Raw genomic sequence first — 18597 nt, 5'->3', positions numbered from 1 at the left:
TCAAACATTTTTTTAAATAAATCAGTTAAAAGTACAATAGACATAGAATATCAGATCACAGTATTTGTGTTGTGTGTTTAACCGCAAGTAGCACTGTTGCTATGTTATGTCGAGGTGTCATATAGGTTTAGTTTGTTAATTCAGATATACAGAAAGAAGTCAGATATACAGTGTGTTGGGCATTGTCTACCCTACGGGTCAGTACACCACTTAAAAAGGACGTTTTTGAACATCTTTGCTTTTCGCTTGAATGAAAAACAGATTACTGCAATAATGCGGTCGGAACGTGTTCGGACAAAATCAAAAACGAAAAAAGTCGGGTGGTGGCGGTCGAGAGTAAAACGATAGCCGTTCGTGTTTTAAACAAACATCGGTTCGGAAAGCACAGTGTCGGTTCAAACGGTCGCGCTTTGGCAAACTAAAAACTCCTACGAAAAAATCGAAAGTTTATTGTTTAAATCTCGTAATCATATACGATTTTGAGTTAATATGCGTAACGTTAAAGGTCTGTATACGCGAGTGAAATACGCATCTAAGAAGAGTATGATTCTGTATTATTATTTAGTCTAACATCAAAAAGAAATTGTCAAAACGTACAAAAATCCAAGTATAGTTTTAAAAGGCAAATAAATCATTTCATCACCAAGCTCAAGTGTTAAACCAAATCACTGCAAACGTATCTAGTCAAACTTTGAAACAAAATAGATTTACAGCATTTCATTTTTGGTCACAATAAGTTAATGCGTCACAACAAAATAAATAACGTACGAATGTTTGTGATAGCAAACATAATGCACTAAATTTTTGATAACGCTACAAGTTCAGGAAAATCTTAAGTTACATTTGAGACAAGTTGGACTAATTAGGAACAGAAATAGTAATCGGAAAATGAGATGACGTAAGAAACAGTATGTAACCAGTAATAAACAGGGTTGTGGTAACAAGTGCAGCGCAAGTGAGTTTGGTCCGACATATTAACCAAGTTAATTTTTTTTTAAGCGTCGTTTCCTGCACAACCATCTTCGGTACCCATTTAACATTTTTGTTTGGCTTCGTGTCAAGTAATGAAGTGTTTATTTCATATCTAGAACACAACTTTTCCTTGCGACCTTGATCTGATGAGATTTTTTCCTGCTGTTGTGAAGTTGCTATCCCATACACACAAAACGTTGATGTTGTGAACACATTGAGCCAATGACTCAGCACTTTTATCTGTCAGGTTGTTGTAAGACAGATCAAGAACTTCCATCTAAAAAAAAACTGCTAAGTGAATTCAATCAATTGATGCATTGTTACAGGAACAGACTCAAAATATATGATGTCATTTAATCAAGTAATTGCTAACAGCGACGTGTCATCAACACACACAAAAACGCATTTTATTCAGTATTACAACTAAGATAGGTATTATTTTTGTCGTGACATGACAGAACAAAACAAGGGACAGGGAGTTATCGTTTAGTTATTGTTATGTTTGCGTGCCCACGTGTCAGCATGATTTAATCCTCCATGTTTGTTGTTGGATATTTTGTTGACCTCGTCTGTTTTGAGTGTAGTATTATTTATGTTTAATTGATTTGATGTGTACAATATTGCGTTTAAACTTCATTACAGCCTGAGCTATATGAATGTAGTTATAGGTGGGCTGCACTTCCGCACTTCGCGAAATGCGACCCCGGGCTTATTCGTGTGGATGTGAAATGCATTATGCTGGTATCATTGTAGCTGATTATAATTTGTAAGTGGCGAAATTGTGACCAAGACAGCGAATAAAGACAAAACCAACTACGACACTGAATGTCATTTAGTAAACCAAAATTGCAAAAGAGTTTTGTGCTGTTGTTATCAAAGAAACAAATTTCCTAAAAAAATTTAATAAGGACAAAAACTAAAACGCTTTATGCGTTTCCCATATCAAACAAAAGTATTCTGACCCAGGTAATCCCGTAAAATAGCAAACCAAATTTTCCTTGGAATTTTTAACGTGCAGGAATCAAAGATTCTTACAGGTTTATTAAGTTGCAGTACAGAATCGCAGAGTAGTCTTAGTCCTTCACTTCCGATCTTACAGTCTATCAGCACCATCCGTTCGACGTTGTGAAGGCAACGAGCCACTGAAGAAGATGCACCTGCATTACTGATCTTGTTGCCGGAAAGATCAAGTCTCTTCAGCTGATGTTAAAGCAAAATAATAATTAGCAACAAAGCAACCTTGAAAAATCATCAACGTGAAGTTTGTTAGGTTAATTTTAATGTCTCGACGGACGCTAGGGAGCACTATGCGCAAAAAAATATTCATGTCACAACACACCTAAAGCAAGCGCTTGAATGCATAAGTAGATAAGGAAGGACCGTACCTTTTCGCACACCCAATGCAACCAGCGTGCATTGTTTACATTTTTACTTTTTATAGCGACACAGCTAAAACATATTCCATTTCCATGGCCGTTGGTCCGACTCGACGTTTCCGCTTTGTTCCTTCGATCGAAGGCACAAAAGCGTTTAAGCGGACCTCCACGCAAGAAGGAACTTTTGGTTTATTTGGTTAGGTGTTGCCGGTGTCTGGTTTTAAGCAGTTTTGTAAATGTGTAGTTATAATCGATGCCTTAACGAATACTAGTATAAAGTTGTTGCATGTAATTATTGTTTTCGCCAAAAGTAACGTAGTTGCTGCTGGTCCGAATGGGCCACAATTTGGAACAAGTCCTGTGAGACTTACGGCCATAGAAACGGAATAAAAGAGACAAAAAACAACAGTTCAAATTGTTCTTTTTTATAGCTGTTTTGGGGACTTTTTCTGCAAAGATTTTTATTTCCAAACCGCATGACACTTTGATTTAAACCACCCCATCTAGTGAAGACTTTGTTTACCGGTTCTATTTTGTGTATTGTACTGTTGGTGTTAAACTCGTTTGAGATATTGTGTGTTACATACAAATAATTTAAGTTGAAAACCATGCAACAAACATGTTAAATACTGAAAACAAGTACACAAAATACATCCCCGATTAAGTTTTTTGTATATTACTGTGTTTTCACACCTGGGGGTTGCACAGCAGATCGTGATTACAAAAAAAAGTAAACATTTGGCAAAGAACGACACTCTCGTATTGCACGAAATGCGTTGGCAGCCTTGTGGTCATTCGCTGATTGACCGCTCTTTTCTAGGGAGAGAAAATCGGCCTATTTTTGGTCTATCAATTCAAACAGGGTTTATGATAGGTGGTACACAGCGAAAGAGAAAGTTGTCAAGTGGTATGCAGTCCGTATAAGATTGCGAAGCACTGAATTAACAAAGACTTTAATTTAATCTCTTGCTTTGACCCAGATATTGTAGTCCAAGGTCGGGTTTTGAACACAATTTTTTTAGAAAGCTGTAACAGTTGTGTTACAGACACTTTAAATTAAAAAGCAATTTGCTACAAGTTTATACATAACAAATTGTTTTTCATTTAACTTTGTTTCGCAAAACGAGTACCATTGACTTGTAGTAACCTCTCAGGGTGCACACGCCAAACGACTGTTCGACCTTTTGACACCGTTTTCAATAGCACGCCGTCCTGAGTGTTCAACAATACCGTTAAGCCTAATTTTTACATGCCTTGAGCATTGACTCCTAAATTGATTGTCAAAAAAAAACCGCTACCTTATGACGAAAGAAAGTTCTGAACAGTGTTTGTAATACCTACTAGTTGACCTTAAGTAACCCGTAATCATGCGGCGGCCAACCTGACAACGAGCATTTAAAAAAACATTTGTTTTGCAAAAAAGTCAAATTCATTTTTTCATGTTTACTTTGATTAACAAAGTTTTGCTTGACATATACAAAACCGAAGCACGGTTATTACGTTTAAATCACGTCATAGGTGTGAAACCTTCGCCAAAACCAAAAATGTGAGTGATAACTTAATAAAACGACATGGCATTGCTGTGCAAAACAGCTGATTTCTAATCACCGAAACGACGTCTCGTAAAACGTCTGTCCGACGTCAAGCTGAGCCCTCCCGCTATCGTAAACCAGTGAGTTACTCCCTTGGTACTTCTGCCTACAGTGTCTTTCTTGACCAAACGAGCGTTATACACATTTACGTTTTGGGGGGCTGTGGGTGAACCGAGGGATCAAACGGGGTTAAAATTCACATGGACCATCTTTAGACCAATATCAGTAATGTGTGTAAATTTGAAAAAGTTTGAACCATTCTTTCTTGACCAAAACGTGGGAACAAATCCGCGTTAGACGGAAAAAAGAAAAAAAAACATAAAAAAAGAAAAAAAAATACGGACAAAAACAATATGTGTCCCCTTCAGGGCAGGGGACCCATAATAAACATTTGTGTCGCGTTATTGCACTACAACTCAAAAAGCAAAGGTTTTAAATAATCTGATTGCTGGGTTACAGTACTGTTACCCAACCTTTCTTGGCTTATAGATGTCAAGACCAAAAAGTATGCGCCTCCCCAGTGGTTAATACACAATCGATCCCAGCAAACGCTGCATCCAGACAAGGACTAAATAGATGATATTGTTTTTTTCATTTAAGAATTTAGAGTGAAATGTCGGAAAACATTAACTTAACAAACAAATCCGAAGTAATAAAACATTTGTTTGTATCAATCCTAAACATACAAATAGCACTCCGGTAAAAAAAATAAAACACTAAATGCGTATCCAGCATGTAATAAAGATATTTTGATACACGTAATCACGCAACATGGTTACCAAAATCTTTTTGATATTGTTTAAGTAAAAAGGATACCGTAATTTACTTACAGGCATTTTCAGTTGCAGTACAGAATCGCAGAGTTGTCTGACTCCTTCACTTCCGACGTCGCATCGTCGCAGCACAAGCATTTCGATTTTGTGAAGACAACGAGCCAACGAAGTTGCACCCAGATCACCGATCTTGTTGTAGGAGAGGTCGAGTGTCTCCAGCTGATGATTAAATTAAAAACAAGAACATGTTAACACATAACACAGCAGACATAAAAACACCACACAATATCAGAGTGGCCAATCCTGACCTTTGCAATCGGTTCTTCCATTTATCTTTCAAATTATTTGCAACGTGGTAAACAAACCATAGCTGACATTCTCTTAGGCAACACGCATTATTTAAATAAAACGCAGTATCATAAGTCAAAATTTACATGCGCATCTTTTATGCTCATAGGTCGACCCCCAATCGCAAACTTTTCCCAACGCCCCCCAATCGCCCAATTATTCTTCAGCGCCCCCTTAGTGAGAGCAAACGCCCCCGTTGATTACTGAACTAGAGCATCACAAGGTTTGAAAGCGTAACACAGGTGCTGGTGACGTCATATGTGATTGTGTTACGTAACAATGTAACGAATAATTATATATACTGCCACCATTGGCAAATGCCTTTTTAAACGCAAATTAAACCACATCAATATCGGGTTAGCTCTGAGTTGAAGCACGATGGAAAACTACTAAACTAGTTTTGCTATTTGAATCAACCACTTTGTCATACATATTTCACTAAATTTAGTTATGTCGCAAAGATTTTACATTTTCCTTAGCATAACATGGTCCTGGAAGCAAAATCGCAGCAAATCCTAAACGCAGTAATAGGCCTACCGGGCAGGCTCTGTGTTGAAGCACGTAGGAAAGGTTTTCGATGTCATCTGGAAGGAGAGATAAACGACTGAGGTCGAGCTCATCAGGAAGTAGTGAAGCAACAGATGAGGTAATGTCATTTGACTCATGAGCCCAGCTACACACTCGCATTATGTTTGCTGTGCTCATTTCAGTCAATAATTCGGTTAGCAAGACCTTCTTGAGTGACCATTCTTTGCTGGAACTTGCACCGACAAGGTTTTCAAGACTATTGAAAACCCAAGAATCGCAGATTCCGAAAACAAATTTGGAAACTACTTCCCATCTGTCTTTGCTAAGTTGTTTAAGCTGCTTTTTAAATTCCTTTAAAGGCATGATCATCATCAGATAGAAGGCGGCAAAAAACTCCTGCCAGGTGAGGTGAGAAAAGTATCTTACTTTGTGTCCATCTAATATCGTCAGCTTGAGACTTACTTGCTTCGTTACTGATGTGGTAAGGAATGCTTCGGCTGTGGAAGGTCTTATTCCAGCATTTTTAAAGTTCTTGTCTTTAAATACCAACCTGCCCTCAAGAAATGCATCCCAAGCCATTTTGGCCAGTTTGTCTAACTCGCATTCTTGGCCCTGCAGATGATCTGTTGTGACGTATTGGCTACAAGTGAAAGCAAGAACACGTGTAAGCGAAACAAACTGAATATCTCCATCGTAATTCATCAGGTAATTCAGTGTCAATATGAAATTGACAGGAACATAACAGTATGCAAATACATTAGGGTTTCGGACAAGTTTTTGGTGTATAGCATCATATTTGATTCCACATATCTGACGTCCGAGTTCATTCTGTGATGTTGGAGTTAAACCAAGTATCTGAACTATAAACTTGGGTCGGTATGACGGATGGAGCTTGTATAGCTGAGCTGGTCGTGATGTGAAAATCTTTCGAGCTCGTGGAAGCAAGTTTCCTCCTGCTAAATGCTTTAGGTAACTTTCTGCAGAATTTTTTCCGTGTAATAGTGGTTTCGATACCAAGCTGGAAAATGATTTAAATGCTGCCTCATCAAAACCATCGAAAATGATCAAAACATGAGGATCATTGCAAATGGCAGCGAGAATAATGGTTGCCTCATCAGGTGTGCAGATCCAATCCGACAACAGGGTGGAAATGAGAAACTGAAGAAGTGTCATCTCACCGTTGAACTGAAGAAACCTGATCACAATGTAAAAGATAAACGATACTCTTCCACCCAACTGTCCTTCTAATGCTTGCAGGGCCCACATTTTTGCTGATGTAGTTTTTCCTATTCCAGCTTGACCAACCACACCAACTATATTCCCATGTTTTTCGATGTAGTTTTGTTTTGCTTCCATTTTATGCGCTTTGAACTTCTTCTCCGCCTCTTGTTGTGCAGTTTGTTTTGCGCAAACGAAAATTTCATTACCGGTTATGTCACTTTTTGGTGTTTTGTAAAGTTCCTTTTTGTAGTGATAATGTCCTTCTGCTTGAAACTCGTCGCTAATTTTTTTGGGTTTGTTGATTATGGCAACGGGGACGGGTTCTATAGCTCGGTCCAAAAACTCAGCTAGTGTCGATTCTTCACTGGCAGTGGCTTTGACTTCTCTCTTTAGTCGAGACTTCAGTTGTTCACCTAAACAAGAAAACCTATGTGAAACACAAATCGCATCACGCCGGTATACACCAGGCAATAATATTGAGTGGCAATTTTAAGTAGATTTTTTTTAAATAAACAAACAAAAAATGCTCTTACATATTTTATTTCCCGTGGCTTGTGTTGCTTTTTGATGTTGACTTGCAGAAGACTGGGCGGATGTAGATTGGTTTATTGCTTTCCTAGGATGTGTTGCACTAGCACGGAGGTTTTCTGGTTCCGTGTTGAGTGATGAAGTCGGCTGGTTGTGGCAAGTTTGTGGTTGATATGATGTGGGCGGGGTTTCATCAAAGATGTTTGGCGAAGTTTCTTCCTTCCAAGCAACTGGTGCAGGTGGTTGTGTTGACGTGTGGGGTTGTTCTTTTGTTAAGTGAACTGTTTGCCGTTGCTGAACAAGGGTATAATAGTTGTGTTGATGAAGTTCTACTGGTGCGTTGTACATTGATCCAGCTATGTGGGTGATTGTGTCTCCAAACTGTGGCGCTTCTACGCTCTCCTGCAAAGCACGAAACATTTTTAAACCAACAACTGAATTTGGTCCGAATTTCTTACCATGTTTATCACTGCAGTTTCGTTATTGACTGGATACATTTGAGCAGAATGTGGTTGTGGCAAAACATCTCTTGATTGTTGTGGTATAACTTCACCATATTGTGGGGGTAAGGGGACAACGTCGTCACCGGAGTGTTGTGCCTTGATTTCTTCAGATTCCTGGGGCAGTCTGGTTGGGGTTCCAACAACAGCCAATTCTTGTGTCAAGTTGGGCTGGGGTCGGTCTTGTAGATTTAGCGAAACAGTCGAATTAGAACATTCGTTTTCAGGTTGGTTTTCGGCCATGGTTGCACGCATAGGATTTTGTTTTATGTGAAATAATCTGTTGGTGACAAGTTGTACAACATGTAGTTGAAAAGATCGTTACTGATTTTTTAAGACAATTTTTGTTAAACTGCAATGACTCATCATAAACATGACGTACATACATATATTAAACTGTACGTTCAATTGCTCCATATCTGTATTATACGGTTGATAAAATTTTGTTAGTCATTATGATTCTTGACTAAAACTCTTATCGTAGCTAATCAACGTATCGGACCCGCTGGGAAGTACATAAAACGCAAAGGTTGAAAAATAGCCGCAACACAAATACAAAAACATGTGGCTGAACCGGTTGGGTGCATGTGAGAAAATCAAACTTTGGAAGGATCAACTTTGGAGAAATAACTAACATGTGCGTAAATTTAAAAAGGTTTGAAGCACTTTTTTATTTCCAAATGGGTCGAACAGAACAGTGTTGGACAGAAAAGTACAAAAAAGGGATATCGTGTAAGGACGAGGGAGGGAAAGCCAAAATTGGTGACATATAACTGAACACGTTTAACAAGATTCAACCTCCTTATAACAGAATCAAAACTAGGTTACATTTGTGACAATTATTATTGTTTTTAGCGTAAACTTGTGTGGTCCTAAATGCTGCTGGCACGAGATAAGCAACGGGTGAAAAGGTTTTTACTGACATTTATTGTGAACATGTTGGATTTTAGATTCTACTAAATAGGTTACCGACCTCCGGTTTACGATGTCACCACAACCGTTTCTCAAATATCGCTATCGCTCGTCCGCTAACAACGCAAACAGTTACAAAGCAACGGTGCGTTTGAACACACAATCTTAGGTGTATTCCGTCGTAAATCAACGTTGATTAACGATCACATGACGTTTTATACCAAGTGGGGATATTTTGAAGACTTGCAACGCAAATTCTAAATCGATACTTACACATTTTGAGTCAAGAGGTTTTCTTCTGACAATTATTTGATGCCACTGCTCTGTTTTGCAAAGTCACAACCGCTTAACGGGAAAATTGTACAGCAGTTTGATATTTCAGCATTAACAAAACAAGCCATCGTCAAAAATAACGTCGATTTTGTGTTTCATGTCGTTTTATCGGTACTGGAATAATCACCCTGTCCGAATCTTTACTGAAACTTTATTGCTTAGGTTTTAACACAATCGTTAAGTTTTAAAAAGGAACCGACTGTTACGCAACTAGAAAAAAATTCTTTCAAAACGATATGAATAAAAACCTGATTTAGCTGCGTAATAAACAATGTCAAAGCAATGAGCTTCGTAAATTTGCAGTTCGTGAACAGATCCATAGTATTACGTTGTACTGACCTGGACAAAAAGAAAATGTCAACCTACGCAACGAAAAAACGCATTTGAGCTGTTTGTAACAGTTTTATCAGTTGTCGAAAAAGGAATACTTTGTCAGTAAAATTAGGTTTGAAATAGCCAAAGCAATATTTTGATTGCAAGGTAGTGTATGTCTGGTCCTGAACGCTGGTAGAACATGATAAGCAACAAAACGTAAGTTTTAAACCGGCATTATATGTATGGCGTACACTGATTGTAGCTTCTACAAAAGGGTTTTTGACATCGGTTTACGATGTCGCCACAACTGTTTTCTAAATATCGCCCCTCTCATCACTTAACAAAACAAACAGTTACAAAGCAACAGTGTTTTAAAACACAAGCGAGGTCGTAAAAAACATCGATTGATTGTTGCATGTCATTTTTGCCACAGGTCGAGGCCTAGTGCCACAAAGACATTTAAAAGCCTTTTTTAGCGTTTTACTTCAGCTTTTTAGTAGTGTCGTAAGTCCTGTTTTACGACGACAGGATCGATTTGACAAACATCGAGACTGTTTGTCGCCCAACGGCGCAAATTTCCAAAGCTATAAACTAATTTGGCAACGACATATAGAATATTGTATGCTCCCACCAGCCAATGTTACAGTCTGACAGTAAAACCAGTCGGAACATTTCGTAACAGGACTCTGTTATTAACAAGTCATGCTATTGTATCGCCCTTTTACTCAACGTCATTTTTTGATTTAAAGTTTACTTATATATTGACCCTCTTCGCTCACGTTTCCAACCTGGTTAGTAAATGATTTGTGACTAATAAAAACACCTTATTTTTTTTAAAAAAAACTTAACACAGGTACACAAAACAACGCAGAACAATTTCACATAATTATACAAATTTACACATTGCATGTTTAGATACGATGATGACATTTAAACAGTCATCTTTGCCCTTACGCAAAATCGAAAATAACTTGGTAGAGCTTGTAGAGCTTGTAAAGAAAACGTTATACCTCCAAAATGTAATGTAATTAAAGTTCTCAGTTTGGAAAATCCTCTGAATGCCCGAAAAGAGTTTATCCTCCAAGTCCAGTGGAAACAGTTTTAAAGAATATGTTTGAGTCGAATTGTGCAAAACAACATCAGTGAGCAATGACACAAACGTTAAAATCTGTCATAGTATTTGAGTCAATTATATACATTAACAAAACATTTTCACAACCCACAAACTTACCATGTAAAACGCGATATTACAGTTTGGGTCTAGCACACATAACAAATATTGATGGCAACTGTGACGGTATTAATTAACTTAACAACATAGAAGCAAGCTCAAAGTTTACAAACTTCACATTTACAACATAAGTACGACATTTTCCCAAGCAGCAATTACAATTAGTGTTTGGTGATTCATGTAAACACTGCTACATGAGTAAGTAACGCATCGCGTTAACCGTGGTCGTTTGTAATGACCAAACCTGAAATAAACGTTAAATGTTTTAACCCTACTGTCTAGATTACAACTTTAATCACATTTGGAAAACTATCCTTGTTTTACTAAAGAAAGCAATTAACAGAATCTTACTGATTGCGGTCCACAACGCAGTGAAAGAATGTTACACTCTATTTGGCAGGTCATACCCTAAGTCAGGCAACAAACATGAAAAGACAGCTGAATAACATGCGACCCGCTGAGACACTGAGGTACAAAACCATTCACATTAGAGTTTCACCTGATTTAGCTTGCTAAATGCCGAGAGTCTCGGCTAATGTGTCCATCGAATTTGATCGACATTTGCTTCAAAACCTAAAAAGTTAAGAATAATAAAATTCAAATCTTCGCAAAGACGTTCTTATTACAGTAAACACAAAAAAATAAACATCAAGTTTTGCGCCGAATTTCTACCAAAAAGAACAAAACTTGTTTTTCTGAAAACGCATTGATCAAACGACTGCAGCCACGAGACACATCTGGGCGCTGATAAAACTAACACCTCCAGTTAGTTTGTGACGCAAAAACAGGCGCCGATACGTCATCACACAGTGGCGCTTATAAATGTCTTCAGCAACTAATACAAAAAGTGCAAGCGACTTGTAATAGCAAACCGTCGCGTTTAAAGGAGTAACAAGTAAAAATGTTCCGGATGTAACGTAATATTACATTCAGTGTCCCGGATGGCCCGTGATTCGTGAGTCGGTTGTGATTTTACACAACCTGCTCAATCGCGACATCAAGTGTTTATTTACCCTTTGTTCGTTACCTGATTTCTAGTGACAAGGCTGTTTCAGGTTTCTGTAAACGCCCTTTGGAAAAGAAACAATCTTATCGCGATAATTTTAGCTTAAAACACTACACAATGATGTTTGGTTCTGTCCTGGCCACAATCCTTTATCTAATGACAATAATCTGGCTTATGTTGAACGGTGCTTTTTGTAATACAGTCACTGAAGTTTTTCTCCTTATTTGTTTTAGCGAAATAAAGAGGAACAAACAAAACGGAGATCACGGCCAACTCAAATATTTTCTACCGTGGGTGATTTTGCGTCACACGGCAAGCTCGGATACGTCACAATGTATGTATGTCATCAAAAGTTGTCGGATGTACATTAATTCTGACTGGCGCTCCAGGTACATTTTTGAACGGAAAATTTGGACACTGCTTTACCGACAAGCCGGTACAGCGTACTTGTAGCTTGTACTCTACCCTTCCTATGATAACAAATACACTGGCGAACACCTACAATTGCAAGCTCATGTTACTTTAATTAAAAAAGTAAAACAGTATTATGCGCGTTACTAAATCGTGCGTAAGTTGCATTTAAATGTCAACCTGATCTCACACCAAACGTCGCTAAAGAGATAACCGATCCAAGCACCGTTCAACAAAAAAAGACCCTCTCTTGTTAGCCAAGAATAAAGACAACGTGTCATATATTTAAAGATTAATCAGCAACGTATTGGAACGTCACGAAGTACTTGCGTTCGAAACAGGAGTGAAAAGGCAATAACAGTTATAGTAATAAAAACTACCAAAACACAAACAAACAACAAATTACGAAAATATAAGTCACGGTTTTCGTTTTATATGCCTGAAAATCGTGGCACTATTATGACCTTTCGCGCCCCACGTCGTGGGTAGAGCTACTAACACCATGCCGCAAATGACAACCAAAGTCGATTAGGGGGCGTAAAGATCTGAATTTTTTATTTAGCGGCTATAAATGGGCTGGGTTGGGAAATAAGTTTTTAAAATTTTTACATTAGTAACTAATTTTTGGGTTAGTTTTATTGAATTTTAAGTGCTAATACCTTACCCCGACCCTAATAGCCCTAACCGTGAGCATTTTTGGAGATATAACCCAAACGACTTTGGTTGTCATTTGCGTTATGGTATAAGTAGCTCTACCACGCCGTGCGTCTATTAACTGCTGACATATTACGCGTGATAACGTCATCGCATCCTGCCCTATAGAAGCAGCGCGTTGAGCTCGTGCCGCATTGAAATAAATCGTGGCTGTGGTTTAGAATTTGTAGGACAGGCGTGAATAAAAAGTAACAACTGTTTAGTGTCAAAACTCAGTTTCTTGTGCAAGTTTGTCAGACTTTACGGTGTGATTTATTGCTACATACACAAAATCTTAAGCAATATTTATGTTTCTTGAAGCAACTGAGTAACAATCATTGTCATAAAATACAGAACAAGTTGCATTTTCAGACTAAGCTGCTTGTTACTACTAGCCGGTTACCACTATGGACATGGTGTTATATAAAGTTGACCATAGAAAGTTATCGAGCTTATTTTGTTACGATTACTTGACAGCACAAATGTTGTAAACTTGGGTCACTCAAGAGCGGTCAGAATTGTGTTTTATCTAAAATGATATCAGACCTAATAAGCTATAGCAGAAAAAGATCTAGCCGTTTTCATCTAAGTTTATTTACTTATGTAATTATGTTCCCGGTATGATTTTCAATTCGGTTAAGCTGTGTCTCTGAGTCAAACTTTCCGCTTTGATGTGTTAGGTTTTGCATTCTTGTCCCGAAAATTTTCAAAAAAAGGATTGATAGGTTTTTGTGAAAGCGACTACTTAAGTGTAGTGTTGTATAGTTGGTGTAGCCGATTTGCAAACTATAAACAGTAAGCAAATATGCTCTAACCCTTGATTCACATAAGAATTATTACAATGTCTGACATAGTAGGCCTTCGGAAACACGAATTAAATTTAAATCAGAAAAAAATCCGTGCGTTTTCGTGTAATTGATAGCTCAGCTGGGTACGATTCTTATTTATCAGAAAATGTTACTGATCCTGGTGGAGATTAAACAGAATCCAACGATTAGTCAGATCAAAGGCAGACAAATATTACAATATTTGTTTTAGACCACCTATGTAGATGAACTGTTTGTAAAATTCTAAGGACATATTTTTGCACAAGAGCAGGTTAAACCCACTTGGGAGGGCATTTCCTATTATTTTCACTTTCTGCATGCTGGGACAACCAATTTTGACATGCGCTAATCAGGAAGTTGAGGTTACTGAGAGCGAACCCGACACTGCGTTACGTCAGTGGAAATTTTCATAAACCACAATCACCCAGAAATGTTACAAGCGAATTTTGTTTACCACAACTAAGCGGCACACGCGACCAAGAATTGTTCTTTTCATAATAAAATCAACAGACAAACTATTGTGTTTTCACGGCAGTGCTTAGATTAGGTGGACAAGCTGCAAATGTTTGATTTTTTTCGATTAAGCTAGGAAAGACATTTCGGGCTTTGCAATGTTCCTTTAAATTAAATGACGTAGTACGCTGCTACACGGTTTACGTCACGATGTGAGATATTTCGAAACAAATATAGAAGATATATCGTCTGTAAGCCTGCATGCGTTGCATCAGCCACAAAATACAAAATTAATCGTTCAGAGCATTACTGGTGATGAGGTGGATTTGCAAATTAGAGATTAATTTCACTTACTTGCAAAGTTGAACGGAAAAATTACATCAAGAGACAAACAGGTCAATCCAAAAGATGCTGCAATTATAAATTGCTATTTTAATTAGGTTAATAGTCGTTTTTAACTCTAATTATATTGCTTTTTTGTTAATTTTTTTGGAATGATGACGAGTAAATGAAGCAGAATAATAGATTTAAAGAACACGAAATGATGAAAGGCGTTAGAAAATTTTGTTTTTAATCCGATTTGAGCAAAGTGTAACTTTATTTCCGTTATCTTTTAAAAACCTTATAATTAAAACGAAAATACATTGAAACCTTGTAGCCTATATATTATACAATGTTCTGTTTTCCTTGTTTTAACTTGACAAAATAATTCTTTTGACAGGTTTTCCAAATTAAAAAAGAAAAAATGTAAAACAATATATTCATTGAATAAAGTTTATGTTACCAGTAGGAATTATGATAAAAATCTACAATGTAACTTCCATCACGTTTCTGCTGCTTGGAGCCATGGAACTTGGTAAATAAATTCGGTGTTGTGAAAGCATCGAGCTAATAAATGATAAGCTGCAGACACTTTGGTTTCCAAGCAGTTGCCTGGTTATTTGCTTAGCCAGTTTTCTCTGTGATGGATGCCCAGTTGTGGCATCGCACAGAATGGGTGAGGGGTGCCGTTGGTAGGCCATAGCCAATACGGCCGACTTAGGGCTGTTATCAAACAAACGTTTCGAATTTTTCAAATAATAATTTTTTTTATTTCCTTTCAAATCAAATAATTCAAATAATTTTAAAATCGATGTAAGACCCAGAACCATTAAAGAATAAGGATACTTCAAACTTATTAAACAAGAATGGCAATTCGGTTGTGCTCCTTGTCATTAAATCTATGCTAAATCTTTTCTTTAATAAAAAATGGTACAGACATGCTTTATTCTCCATAATTTGGCACAGCCATGTATTCTCCACAGTTACTTTTTTCTCATCATTTTAACAGTTTTTTTTGTAGACACTTGGTTAATTAAACTTTGGTCGTTAACATTTCAATCACTTGCTTGAATAACCTTAAATGTCACTAGGTGCAATTAATACCAAAATATAAGCTCAAAATTATTTTGGGAAAAGGGTTATATAATGCTGAAAACACATGTTGCAGTGCTTTTGTTTACACTCTATGTCATAAAAATGTCACCAAGGGTTACTGCACAAGAAAAAAATATTTGATTATTTGAAATTGAGTAAAAAATTATTTGATAAATTTTCAAATCATTAAAAATTTCAAATAATCAAATAATCATTTGTTTGATAACAGCCCTAGGCCGATTTCTTGTCAACAGCTGCACTAATGAGACCTTATAGGTGGAAATAGTGTGCACTGTCCGCAGCTTATCACATACAGCATTGTTTGCAAGCTGTTCCAAAGTTGTAAATGTTCAAAATAGCTGTATTGTATCTTTTGTCGTAAGTTTGAATTGGATACTGCATTGAACGCGCCTTGAGCTTGGATAAATCTCGTCAAAGTAAAAAGAGCTTTCTTATGTTTTACAAGGTATGTGTGAGCAACTTTGCAACCAAGACATCATTTATGTGGTGGACAGTTCAACTTCGATTGGAAATACACGTTTTCAGTTAATTCAAGCCGCCATAATTGACAACAGCAACGTCTTCCATGACTTACTTCGAAAATACTTAAATGTAGGAGTGATGCAGTATTCTGGACGCAGGTATTTGTATTTTTTAAAGACAATCTTCTAATGTAGACGATACCTTCCCAAATAGAATGTTTAAATCTTGTTTGACTTTTGGTTTATTTAAAGTTCTATACGTACACCGATCAAGCTCGGCTCTTGTGCGACGACGCAATGTTTCAAAAATGACGTAACCGCAAACGTCACATTTAACGGAGGAGGAACGTACACCGCGGCAGCCATCAAACAAGCGGTGCAGGTAAGAAAAATGTAAATTTTACAACATTAGGCTAAATAAGCCGTATTTAATCTAACCTTAAGATGTTTCATTACGTAAACATTTATACAATGTAAAATCATCAAAATCGGAATTGTATCCGAATTTTGACCGTTATATAGAGATTCTAATGAACTTTAACGTACCTTGTTATTGTAGCTATCTTAGGGTTGCCATATTTTATGATACACAATCCCTGACAAAATTTATCTCAGTTGCGTTAACCCAGTGGCTCTCAAACTCTCTTTGCCATTATTTCGAGGGCTTGTGGTCCTCAAGCCTGAATGTGTTTTTCAGAAAAAGGAAAACTGATTGCAGGATTTTAGCTAGTTATGTAAAATTCTGCATAACAATGATCCAAATCTGACATTAAAGACAAGGCAAAACATTACCATTGTGAGCGAACAATAGCATTTTTGTTAGTTGGCATGCAATAAAGCCTATTGTTTGGCAATCGAGACGGTCGATGATTCTCAATTTCACATTGATTTAAACTTATTTAGTTGCACAAACTGACGCTAAATTAAAATATAGAATTACTTCCAGCTTTTCGCGGTTCCCGAAAAATTGCCTCACGGAGCCCTAAAGGACCGCGGACCCCAGTTTGAGAACCGTTGGGTTAATCTTTTTTGCGATCCAATTACTTCTATTGCGGAATAAATTTAGAATATTCGGAATTCACACGGACAGCGACACGAGAAAACGTTAGATACGATACTGATCCTTGTTAATTAACTTTCTGCGTAGGCTTCTGTTTAGTTAAGTTTATTAGGCTAAGCTCACTACTCTTACTATCCTTAAAACAATAAGCACATATATCACGTCGCCAACCTTTGCCACTCTAAAAACTAACACTGGGAGCCGCCCTTTTAAAGACCTTTTTAAATTTGAAATACAATGCCACTGTAAAAACGTTTTTATATCTCACGACATTCGACTTTTTGTTGTCAGTTAATTCCTTGTAGCAAATGAAACTTCCCACGTTCCCACGTAGCATCGAACGCTGTGTTTTCTTGAGACGCGGATTTTTATTTCTGTATTTAACGCGTATTGTTAGACAACTAGTAACAAACAGGTATTGTTACGCGCGCACACACACTGCAAAACGAAACAGTAACCTTGTGCGTTAACCTGCCCGCCGCAAGTTTACCTCTTTACGTTTCATGGTATAGACGCGGTTGTAGCTAAGTGCTAGTATAGCTATATTTTTTCTTAAATTCCTGACTTTTAAATACATTTTAACATTTCTCCCTGACGCAGACACTAAATTCCCGGACATGTCAGGGAAAATCCTGACGTATGGCAACCCTAAGCTATCTGAGATATTTTATTTCAGTGAAGCTAGTTTATAATTCGGTTGATCTGTTTTAAAAATCGCAATGCATTGTAGGTAAAAAGTAGGACTGAAAATAACAAATAAATAACGAATTTAAGTGCTTGATCAGGTTTATAGAGCTCTTCTGGCAAATGTATTTTAATTCCGACGTTTCGACGTCCTATACAGGTCGCCTTCATTAGTGCTTGATGTTACAAAAAGTTAATTCCTCACAGAAGAGAAGATGCGAGAGAGCTGTGTTGTAAATCCAAATAACGATCATCACAAGTTGTGTTTTAATGCAGGTTGATTTTGCCGAGTCTGTAAATGCGAATGTCTCTTTAAAGCATCTTATACTTTTCACCGACGGATTGGCTACCGACGATTACAATTTGCTGGAAAGGTGAAGTACAATAAATAACGAGATAGGATTCAACATACAACACGCATTTCTTTTAAGTGCAACTGGCAAATTCTGAATGGCATTTAGAGTACTTGTCCGTTTCTGGCAAGTTTAGAAGGAACTTATGCAAACCAACAATACCGAACAGGATACACTCACATTCAACAAAAATTAAACTTAAAATTTGTTGGGTCAAAGCATAAGACGGGCTAGTAATGGAACAACCAATCCTATCATAGGTCCTAAACGTCGATGAAATGGTGTACCAATATTTGAAATCTATTTATTTATTTTACAGTTATAAAATATCCTCTGCCCACAATGTATCTGTGTATGCGATTGGAATTGGTGCAAAGGTGGACAAAAAGCAGCTGAGTGAGAGTGCAAATGGAGGTGTTTCTAAAGAGAGGGTTGTTTTGTCGACGTACGAAAACCTCACGGAAGACGTTAAAACCGTTCTAATGACTATTTTGGAAAGCTGCAAGAAAAGTAAGTCAAAGCTGGGAATACTACTATGCTCACAGATGACAACTGCGAACAGATCACTGATGGGTTTGGGCGT

At 37.4% G+C, this 18597-nt stretch overlaps 1 protein-coding gene across 1 annotated transcript; it reads right to left on the bottom strand.

Annotated features, from left to right (window-relative positions):
- Positions 1 to 226: 226 nt before the first annotated feature.
- Positions 227 to 8143, bottom strand: LOC145225372 (NACHT, LRR and PYD domains-containing protein 1-like). Its single transcript, XM_080092056.1, has 6 exons — positions 7797 to 8143; positions 7344 to 7740; positions 5599 to 7223; positions 4771 to 4932; positions 2008 to 2172; positions 227 to 1249 (listed from the first exon to the last, which is right to left on the bottom strand). The coding sequence occupies exons 1-6, from the start codon at positions 8091 to 8093 to the stop codon at positions 1085 to 1087; spliced, it is 2811 nt and encodes a 936-aa protein (XP_079948182.1). The 5' UTR covers positions 8094 to 8143; the 3' UTR covers positions 227 to 1084.
- Between the last annotated feature and the right edge of the window lie 10454 nt (positions 8144 to 18597).

Source organism: Phallusia mammillata, chromosome 4 (assembly GCF_965637545.1).
Source record: "Phallusia mammillata chromosome 4, kaPhaMamm4.hap1.1, whole genome shotgun sequence".
NCBI lineage: Eukaryota > Metazoa > Chordata > Ascidiacea > Phlebobranchia > Ascidiidae > Phallusia > Phallusia mammillata.
This window is presented reverse-complemented; position numbering and strand designations above follow the sequence as displayed.

Coding starts and splice junctions, on each gene's coding strand:
- LOC145225372 (XM_080092056.1), bottom strand. CDS start 8,093: ATGCGTGCAACCATGGCCGAAAACCAACCTGAAAACGAATGTTCTAAT. Junction 7,224..7,343: donor AGCCACGGGAAATAAAATAT/GTAAGAGCATTT, acceptor TTTCTTGTTTAG/GTGAACAACTGAAGTCTCGA. Junction 1,250..2,007: donor TACTGCAACTTAATAAACCT/GTAAGAATCTTT, acceptor GTTTTTTTTTAG/ATGGAAGTTCTTGATCTGTC.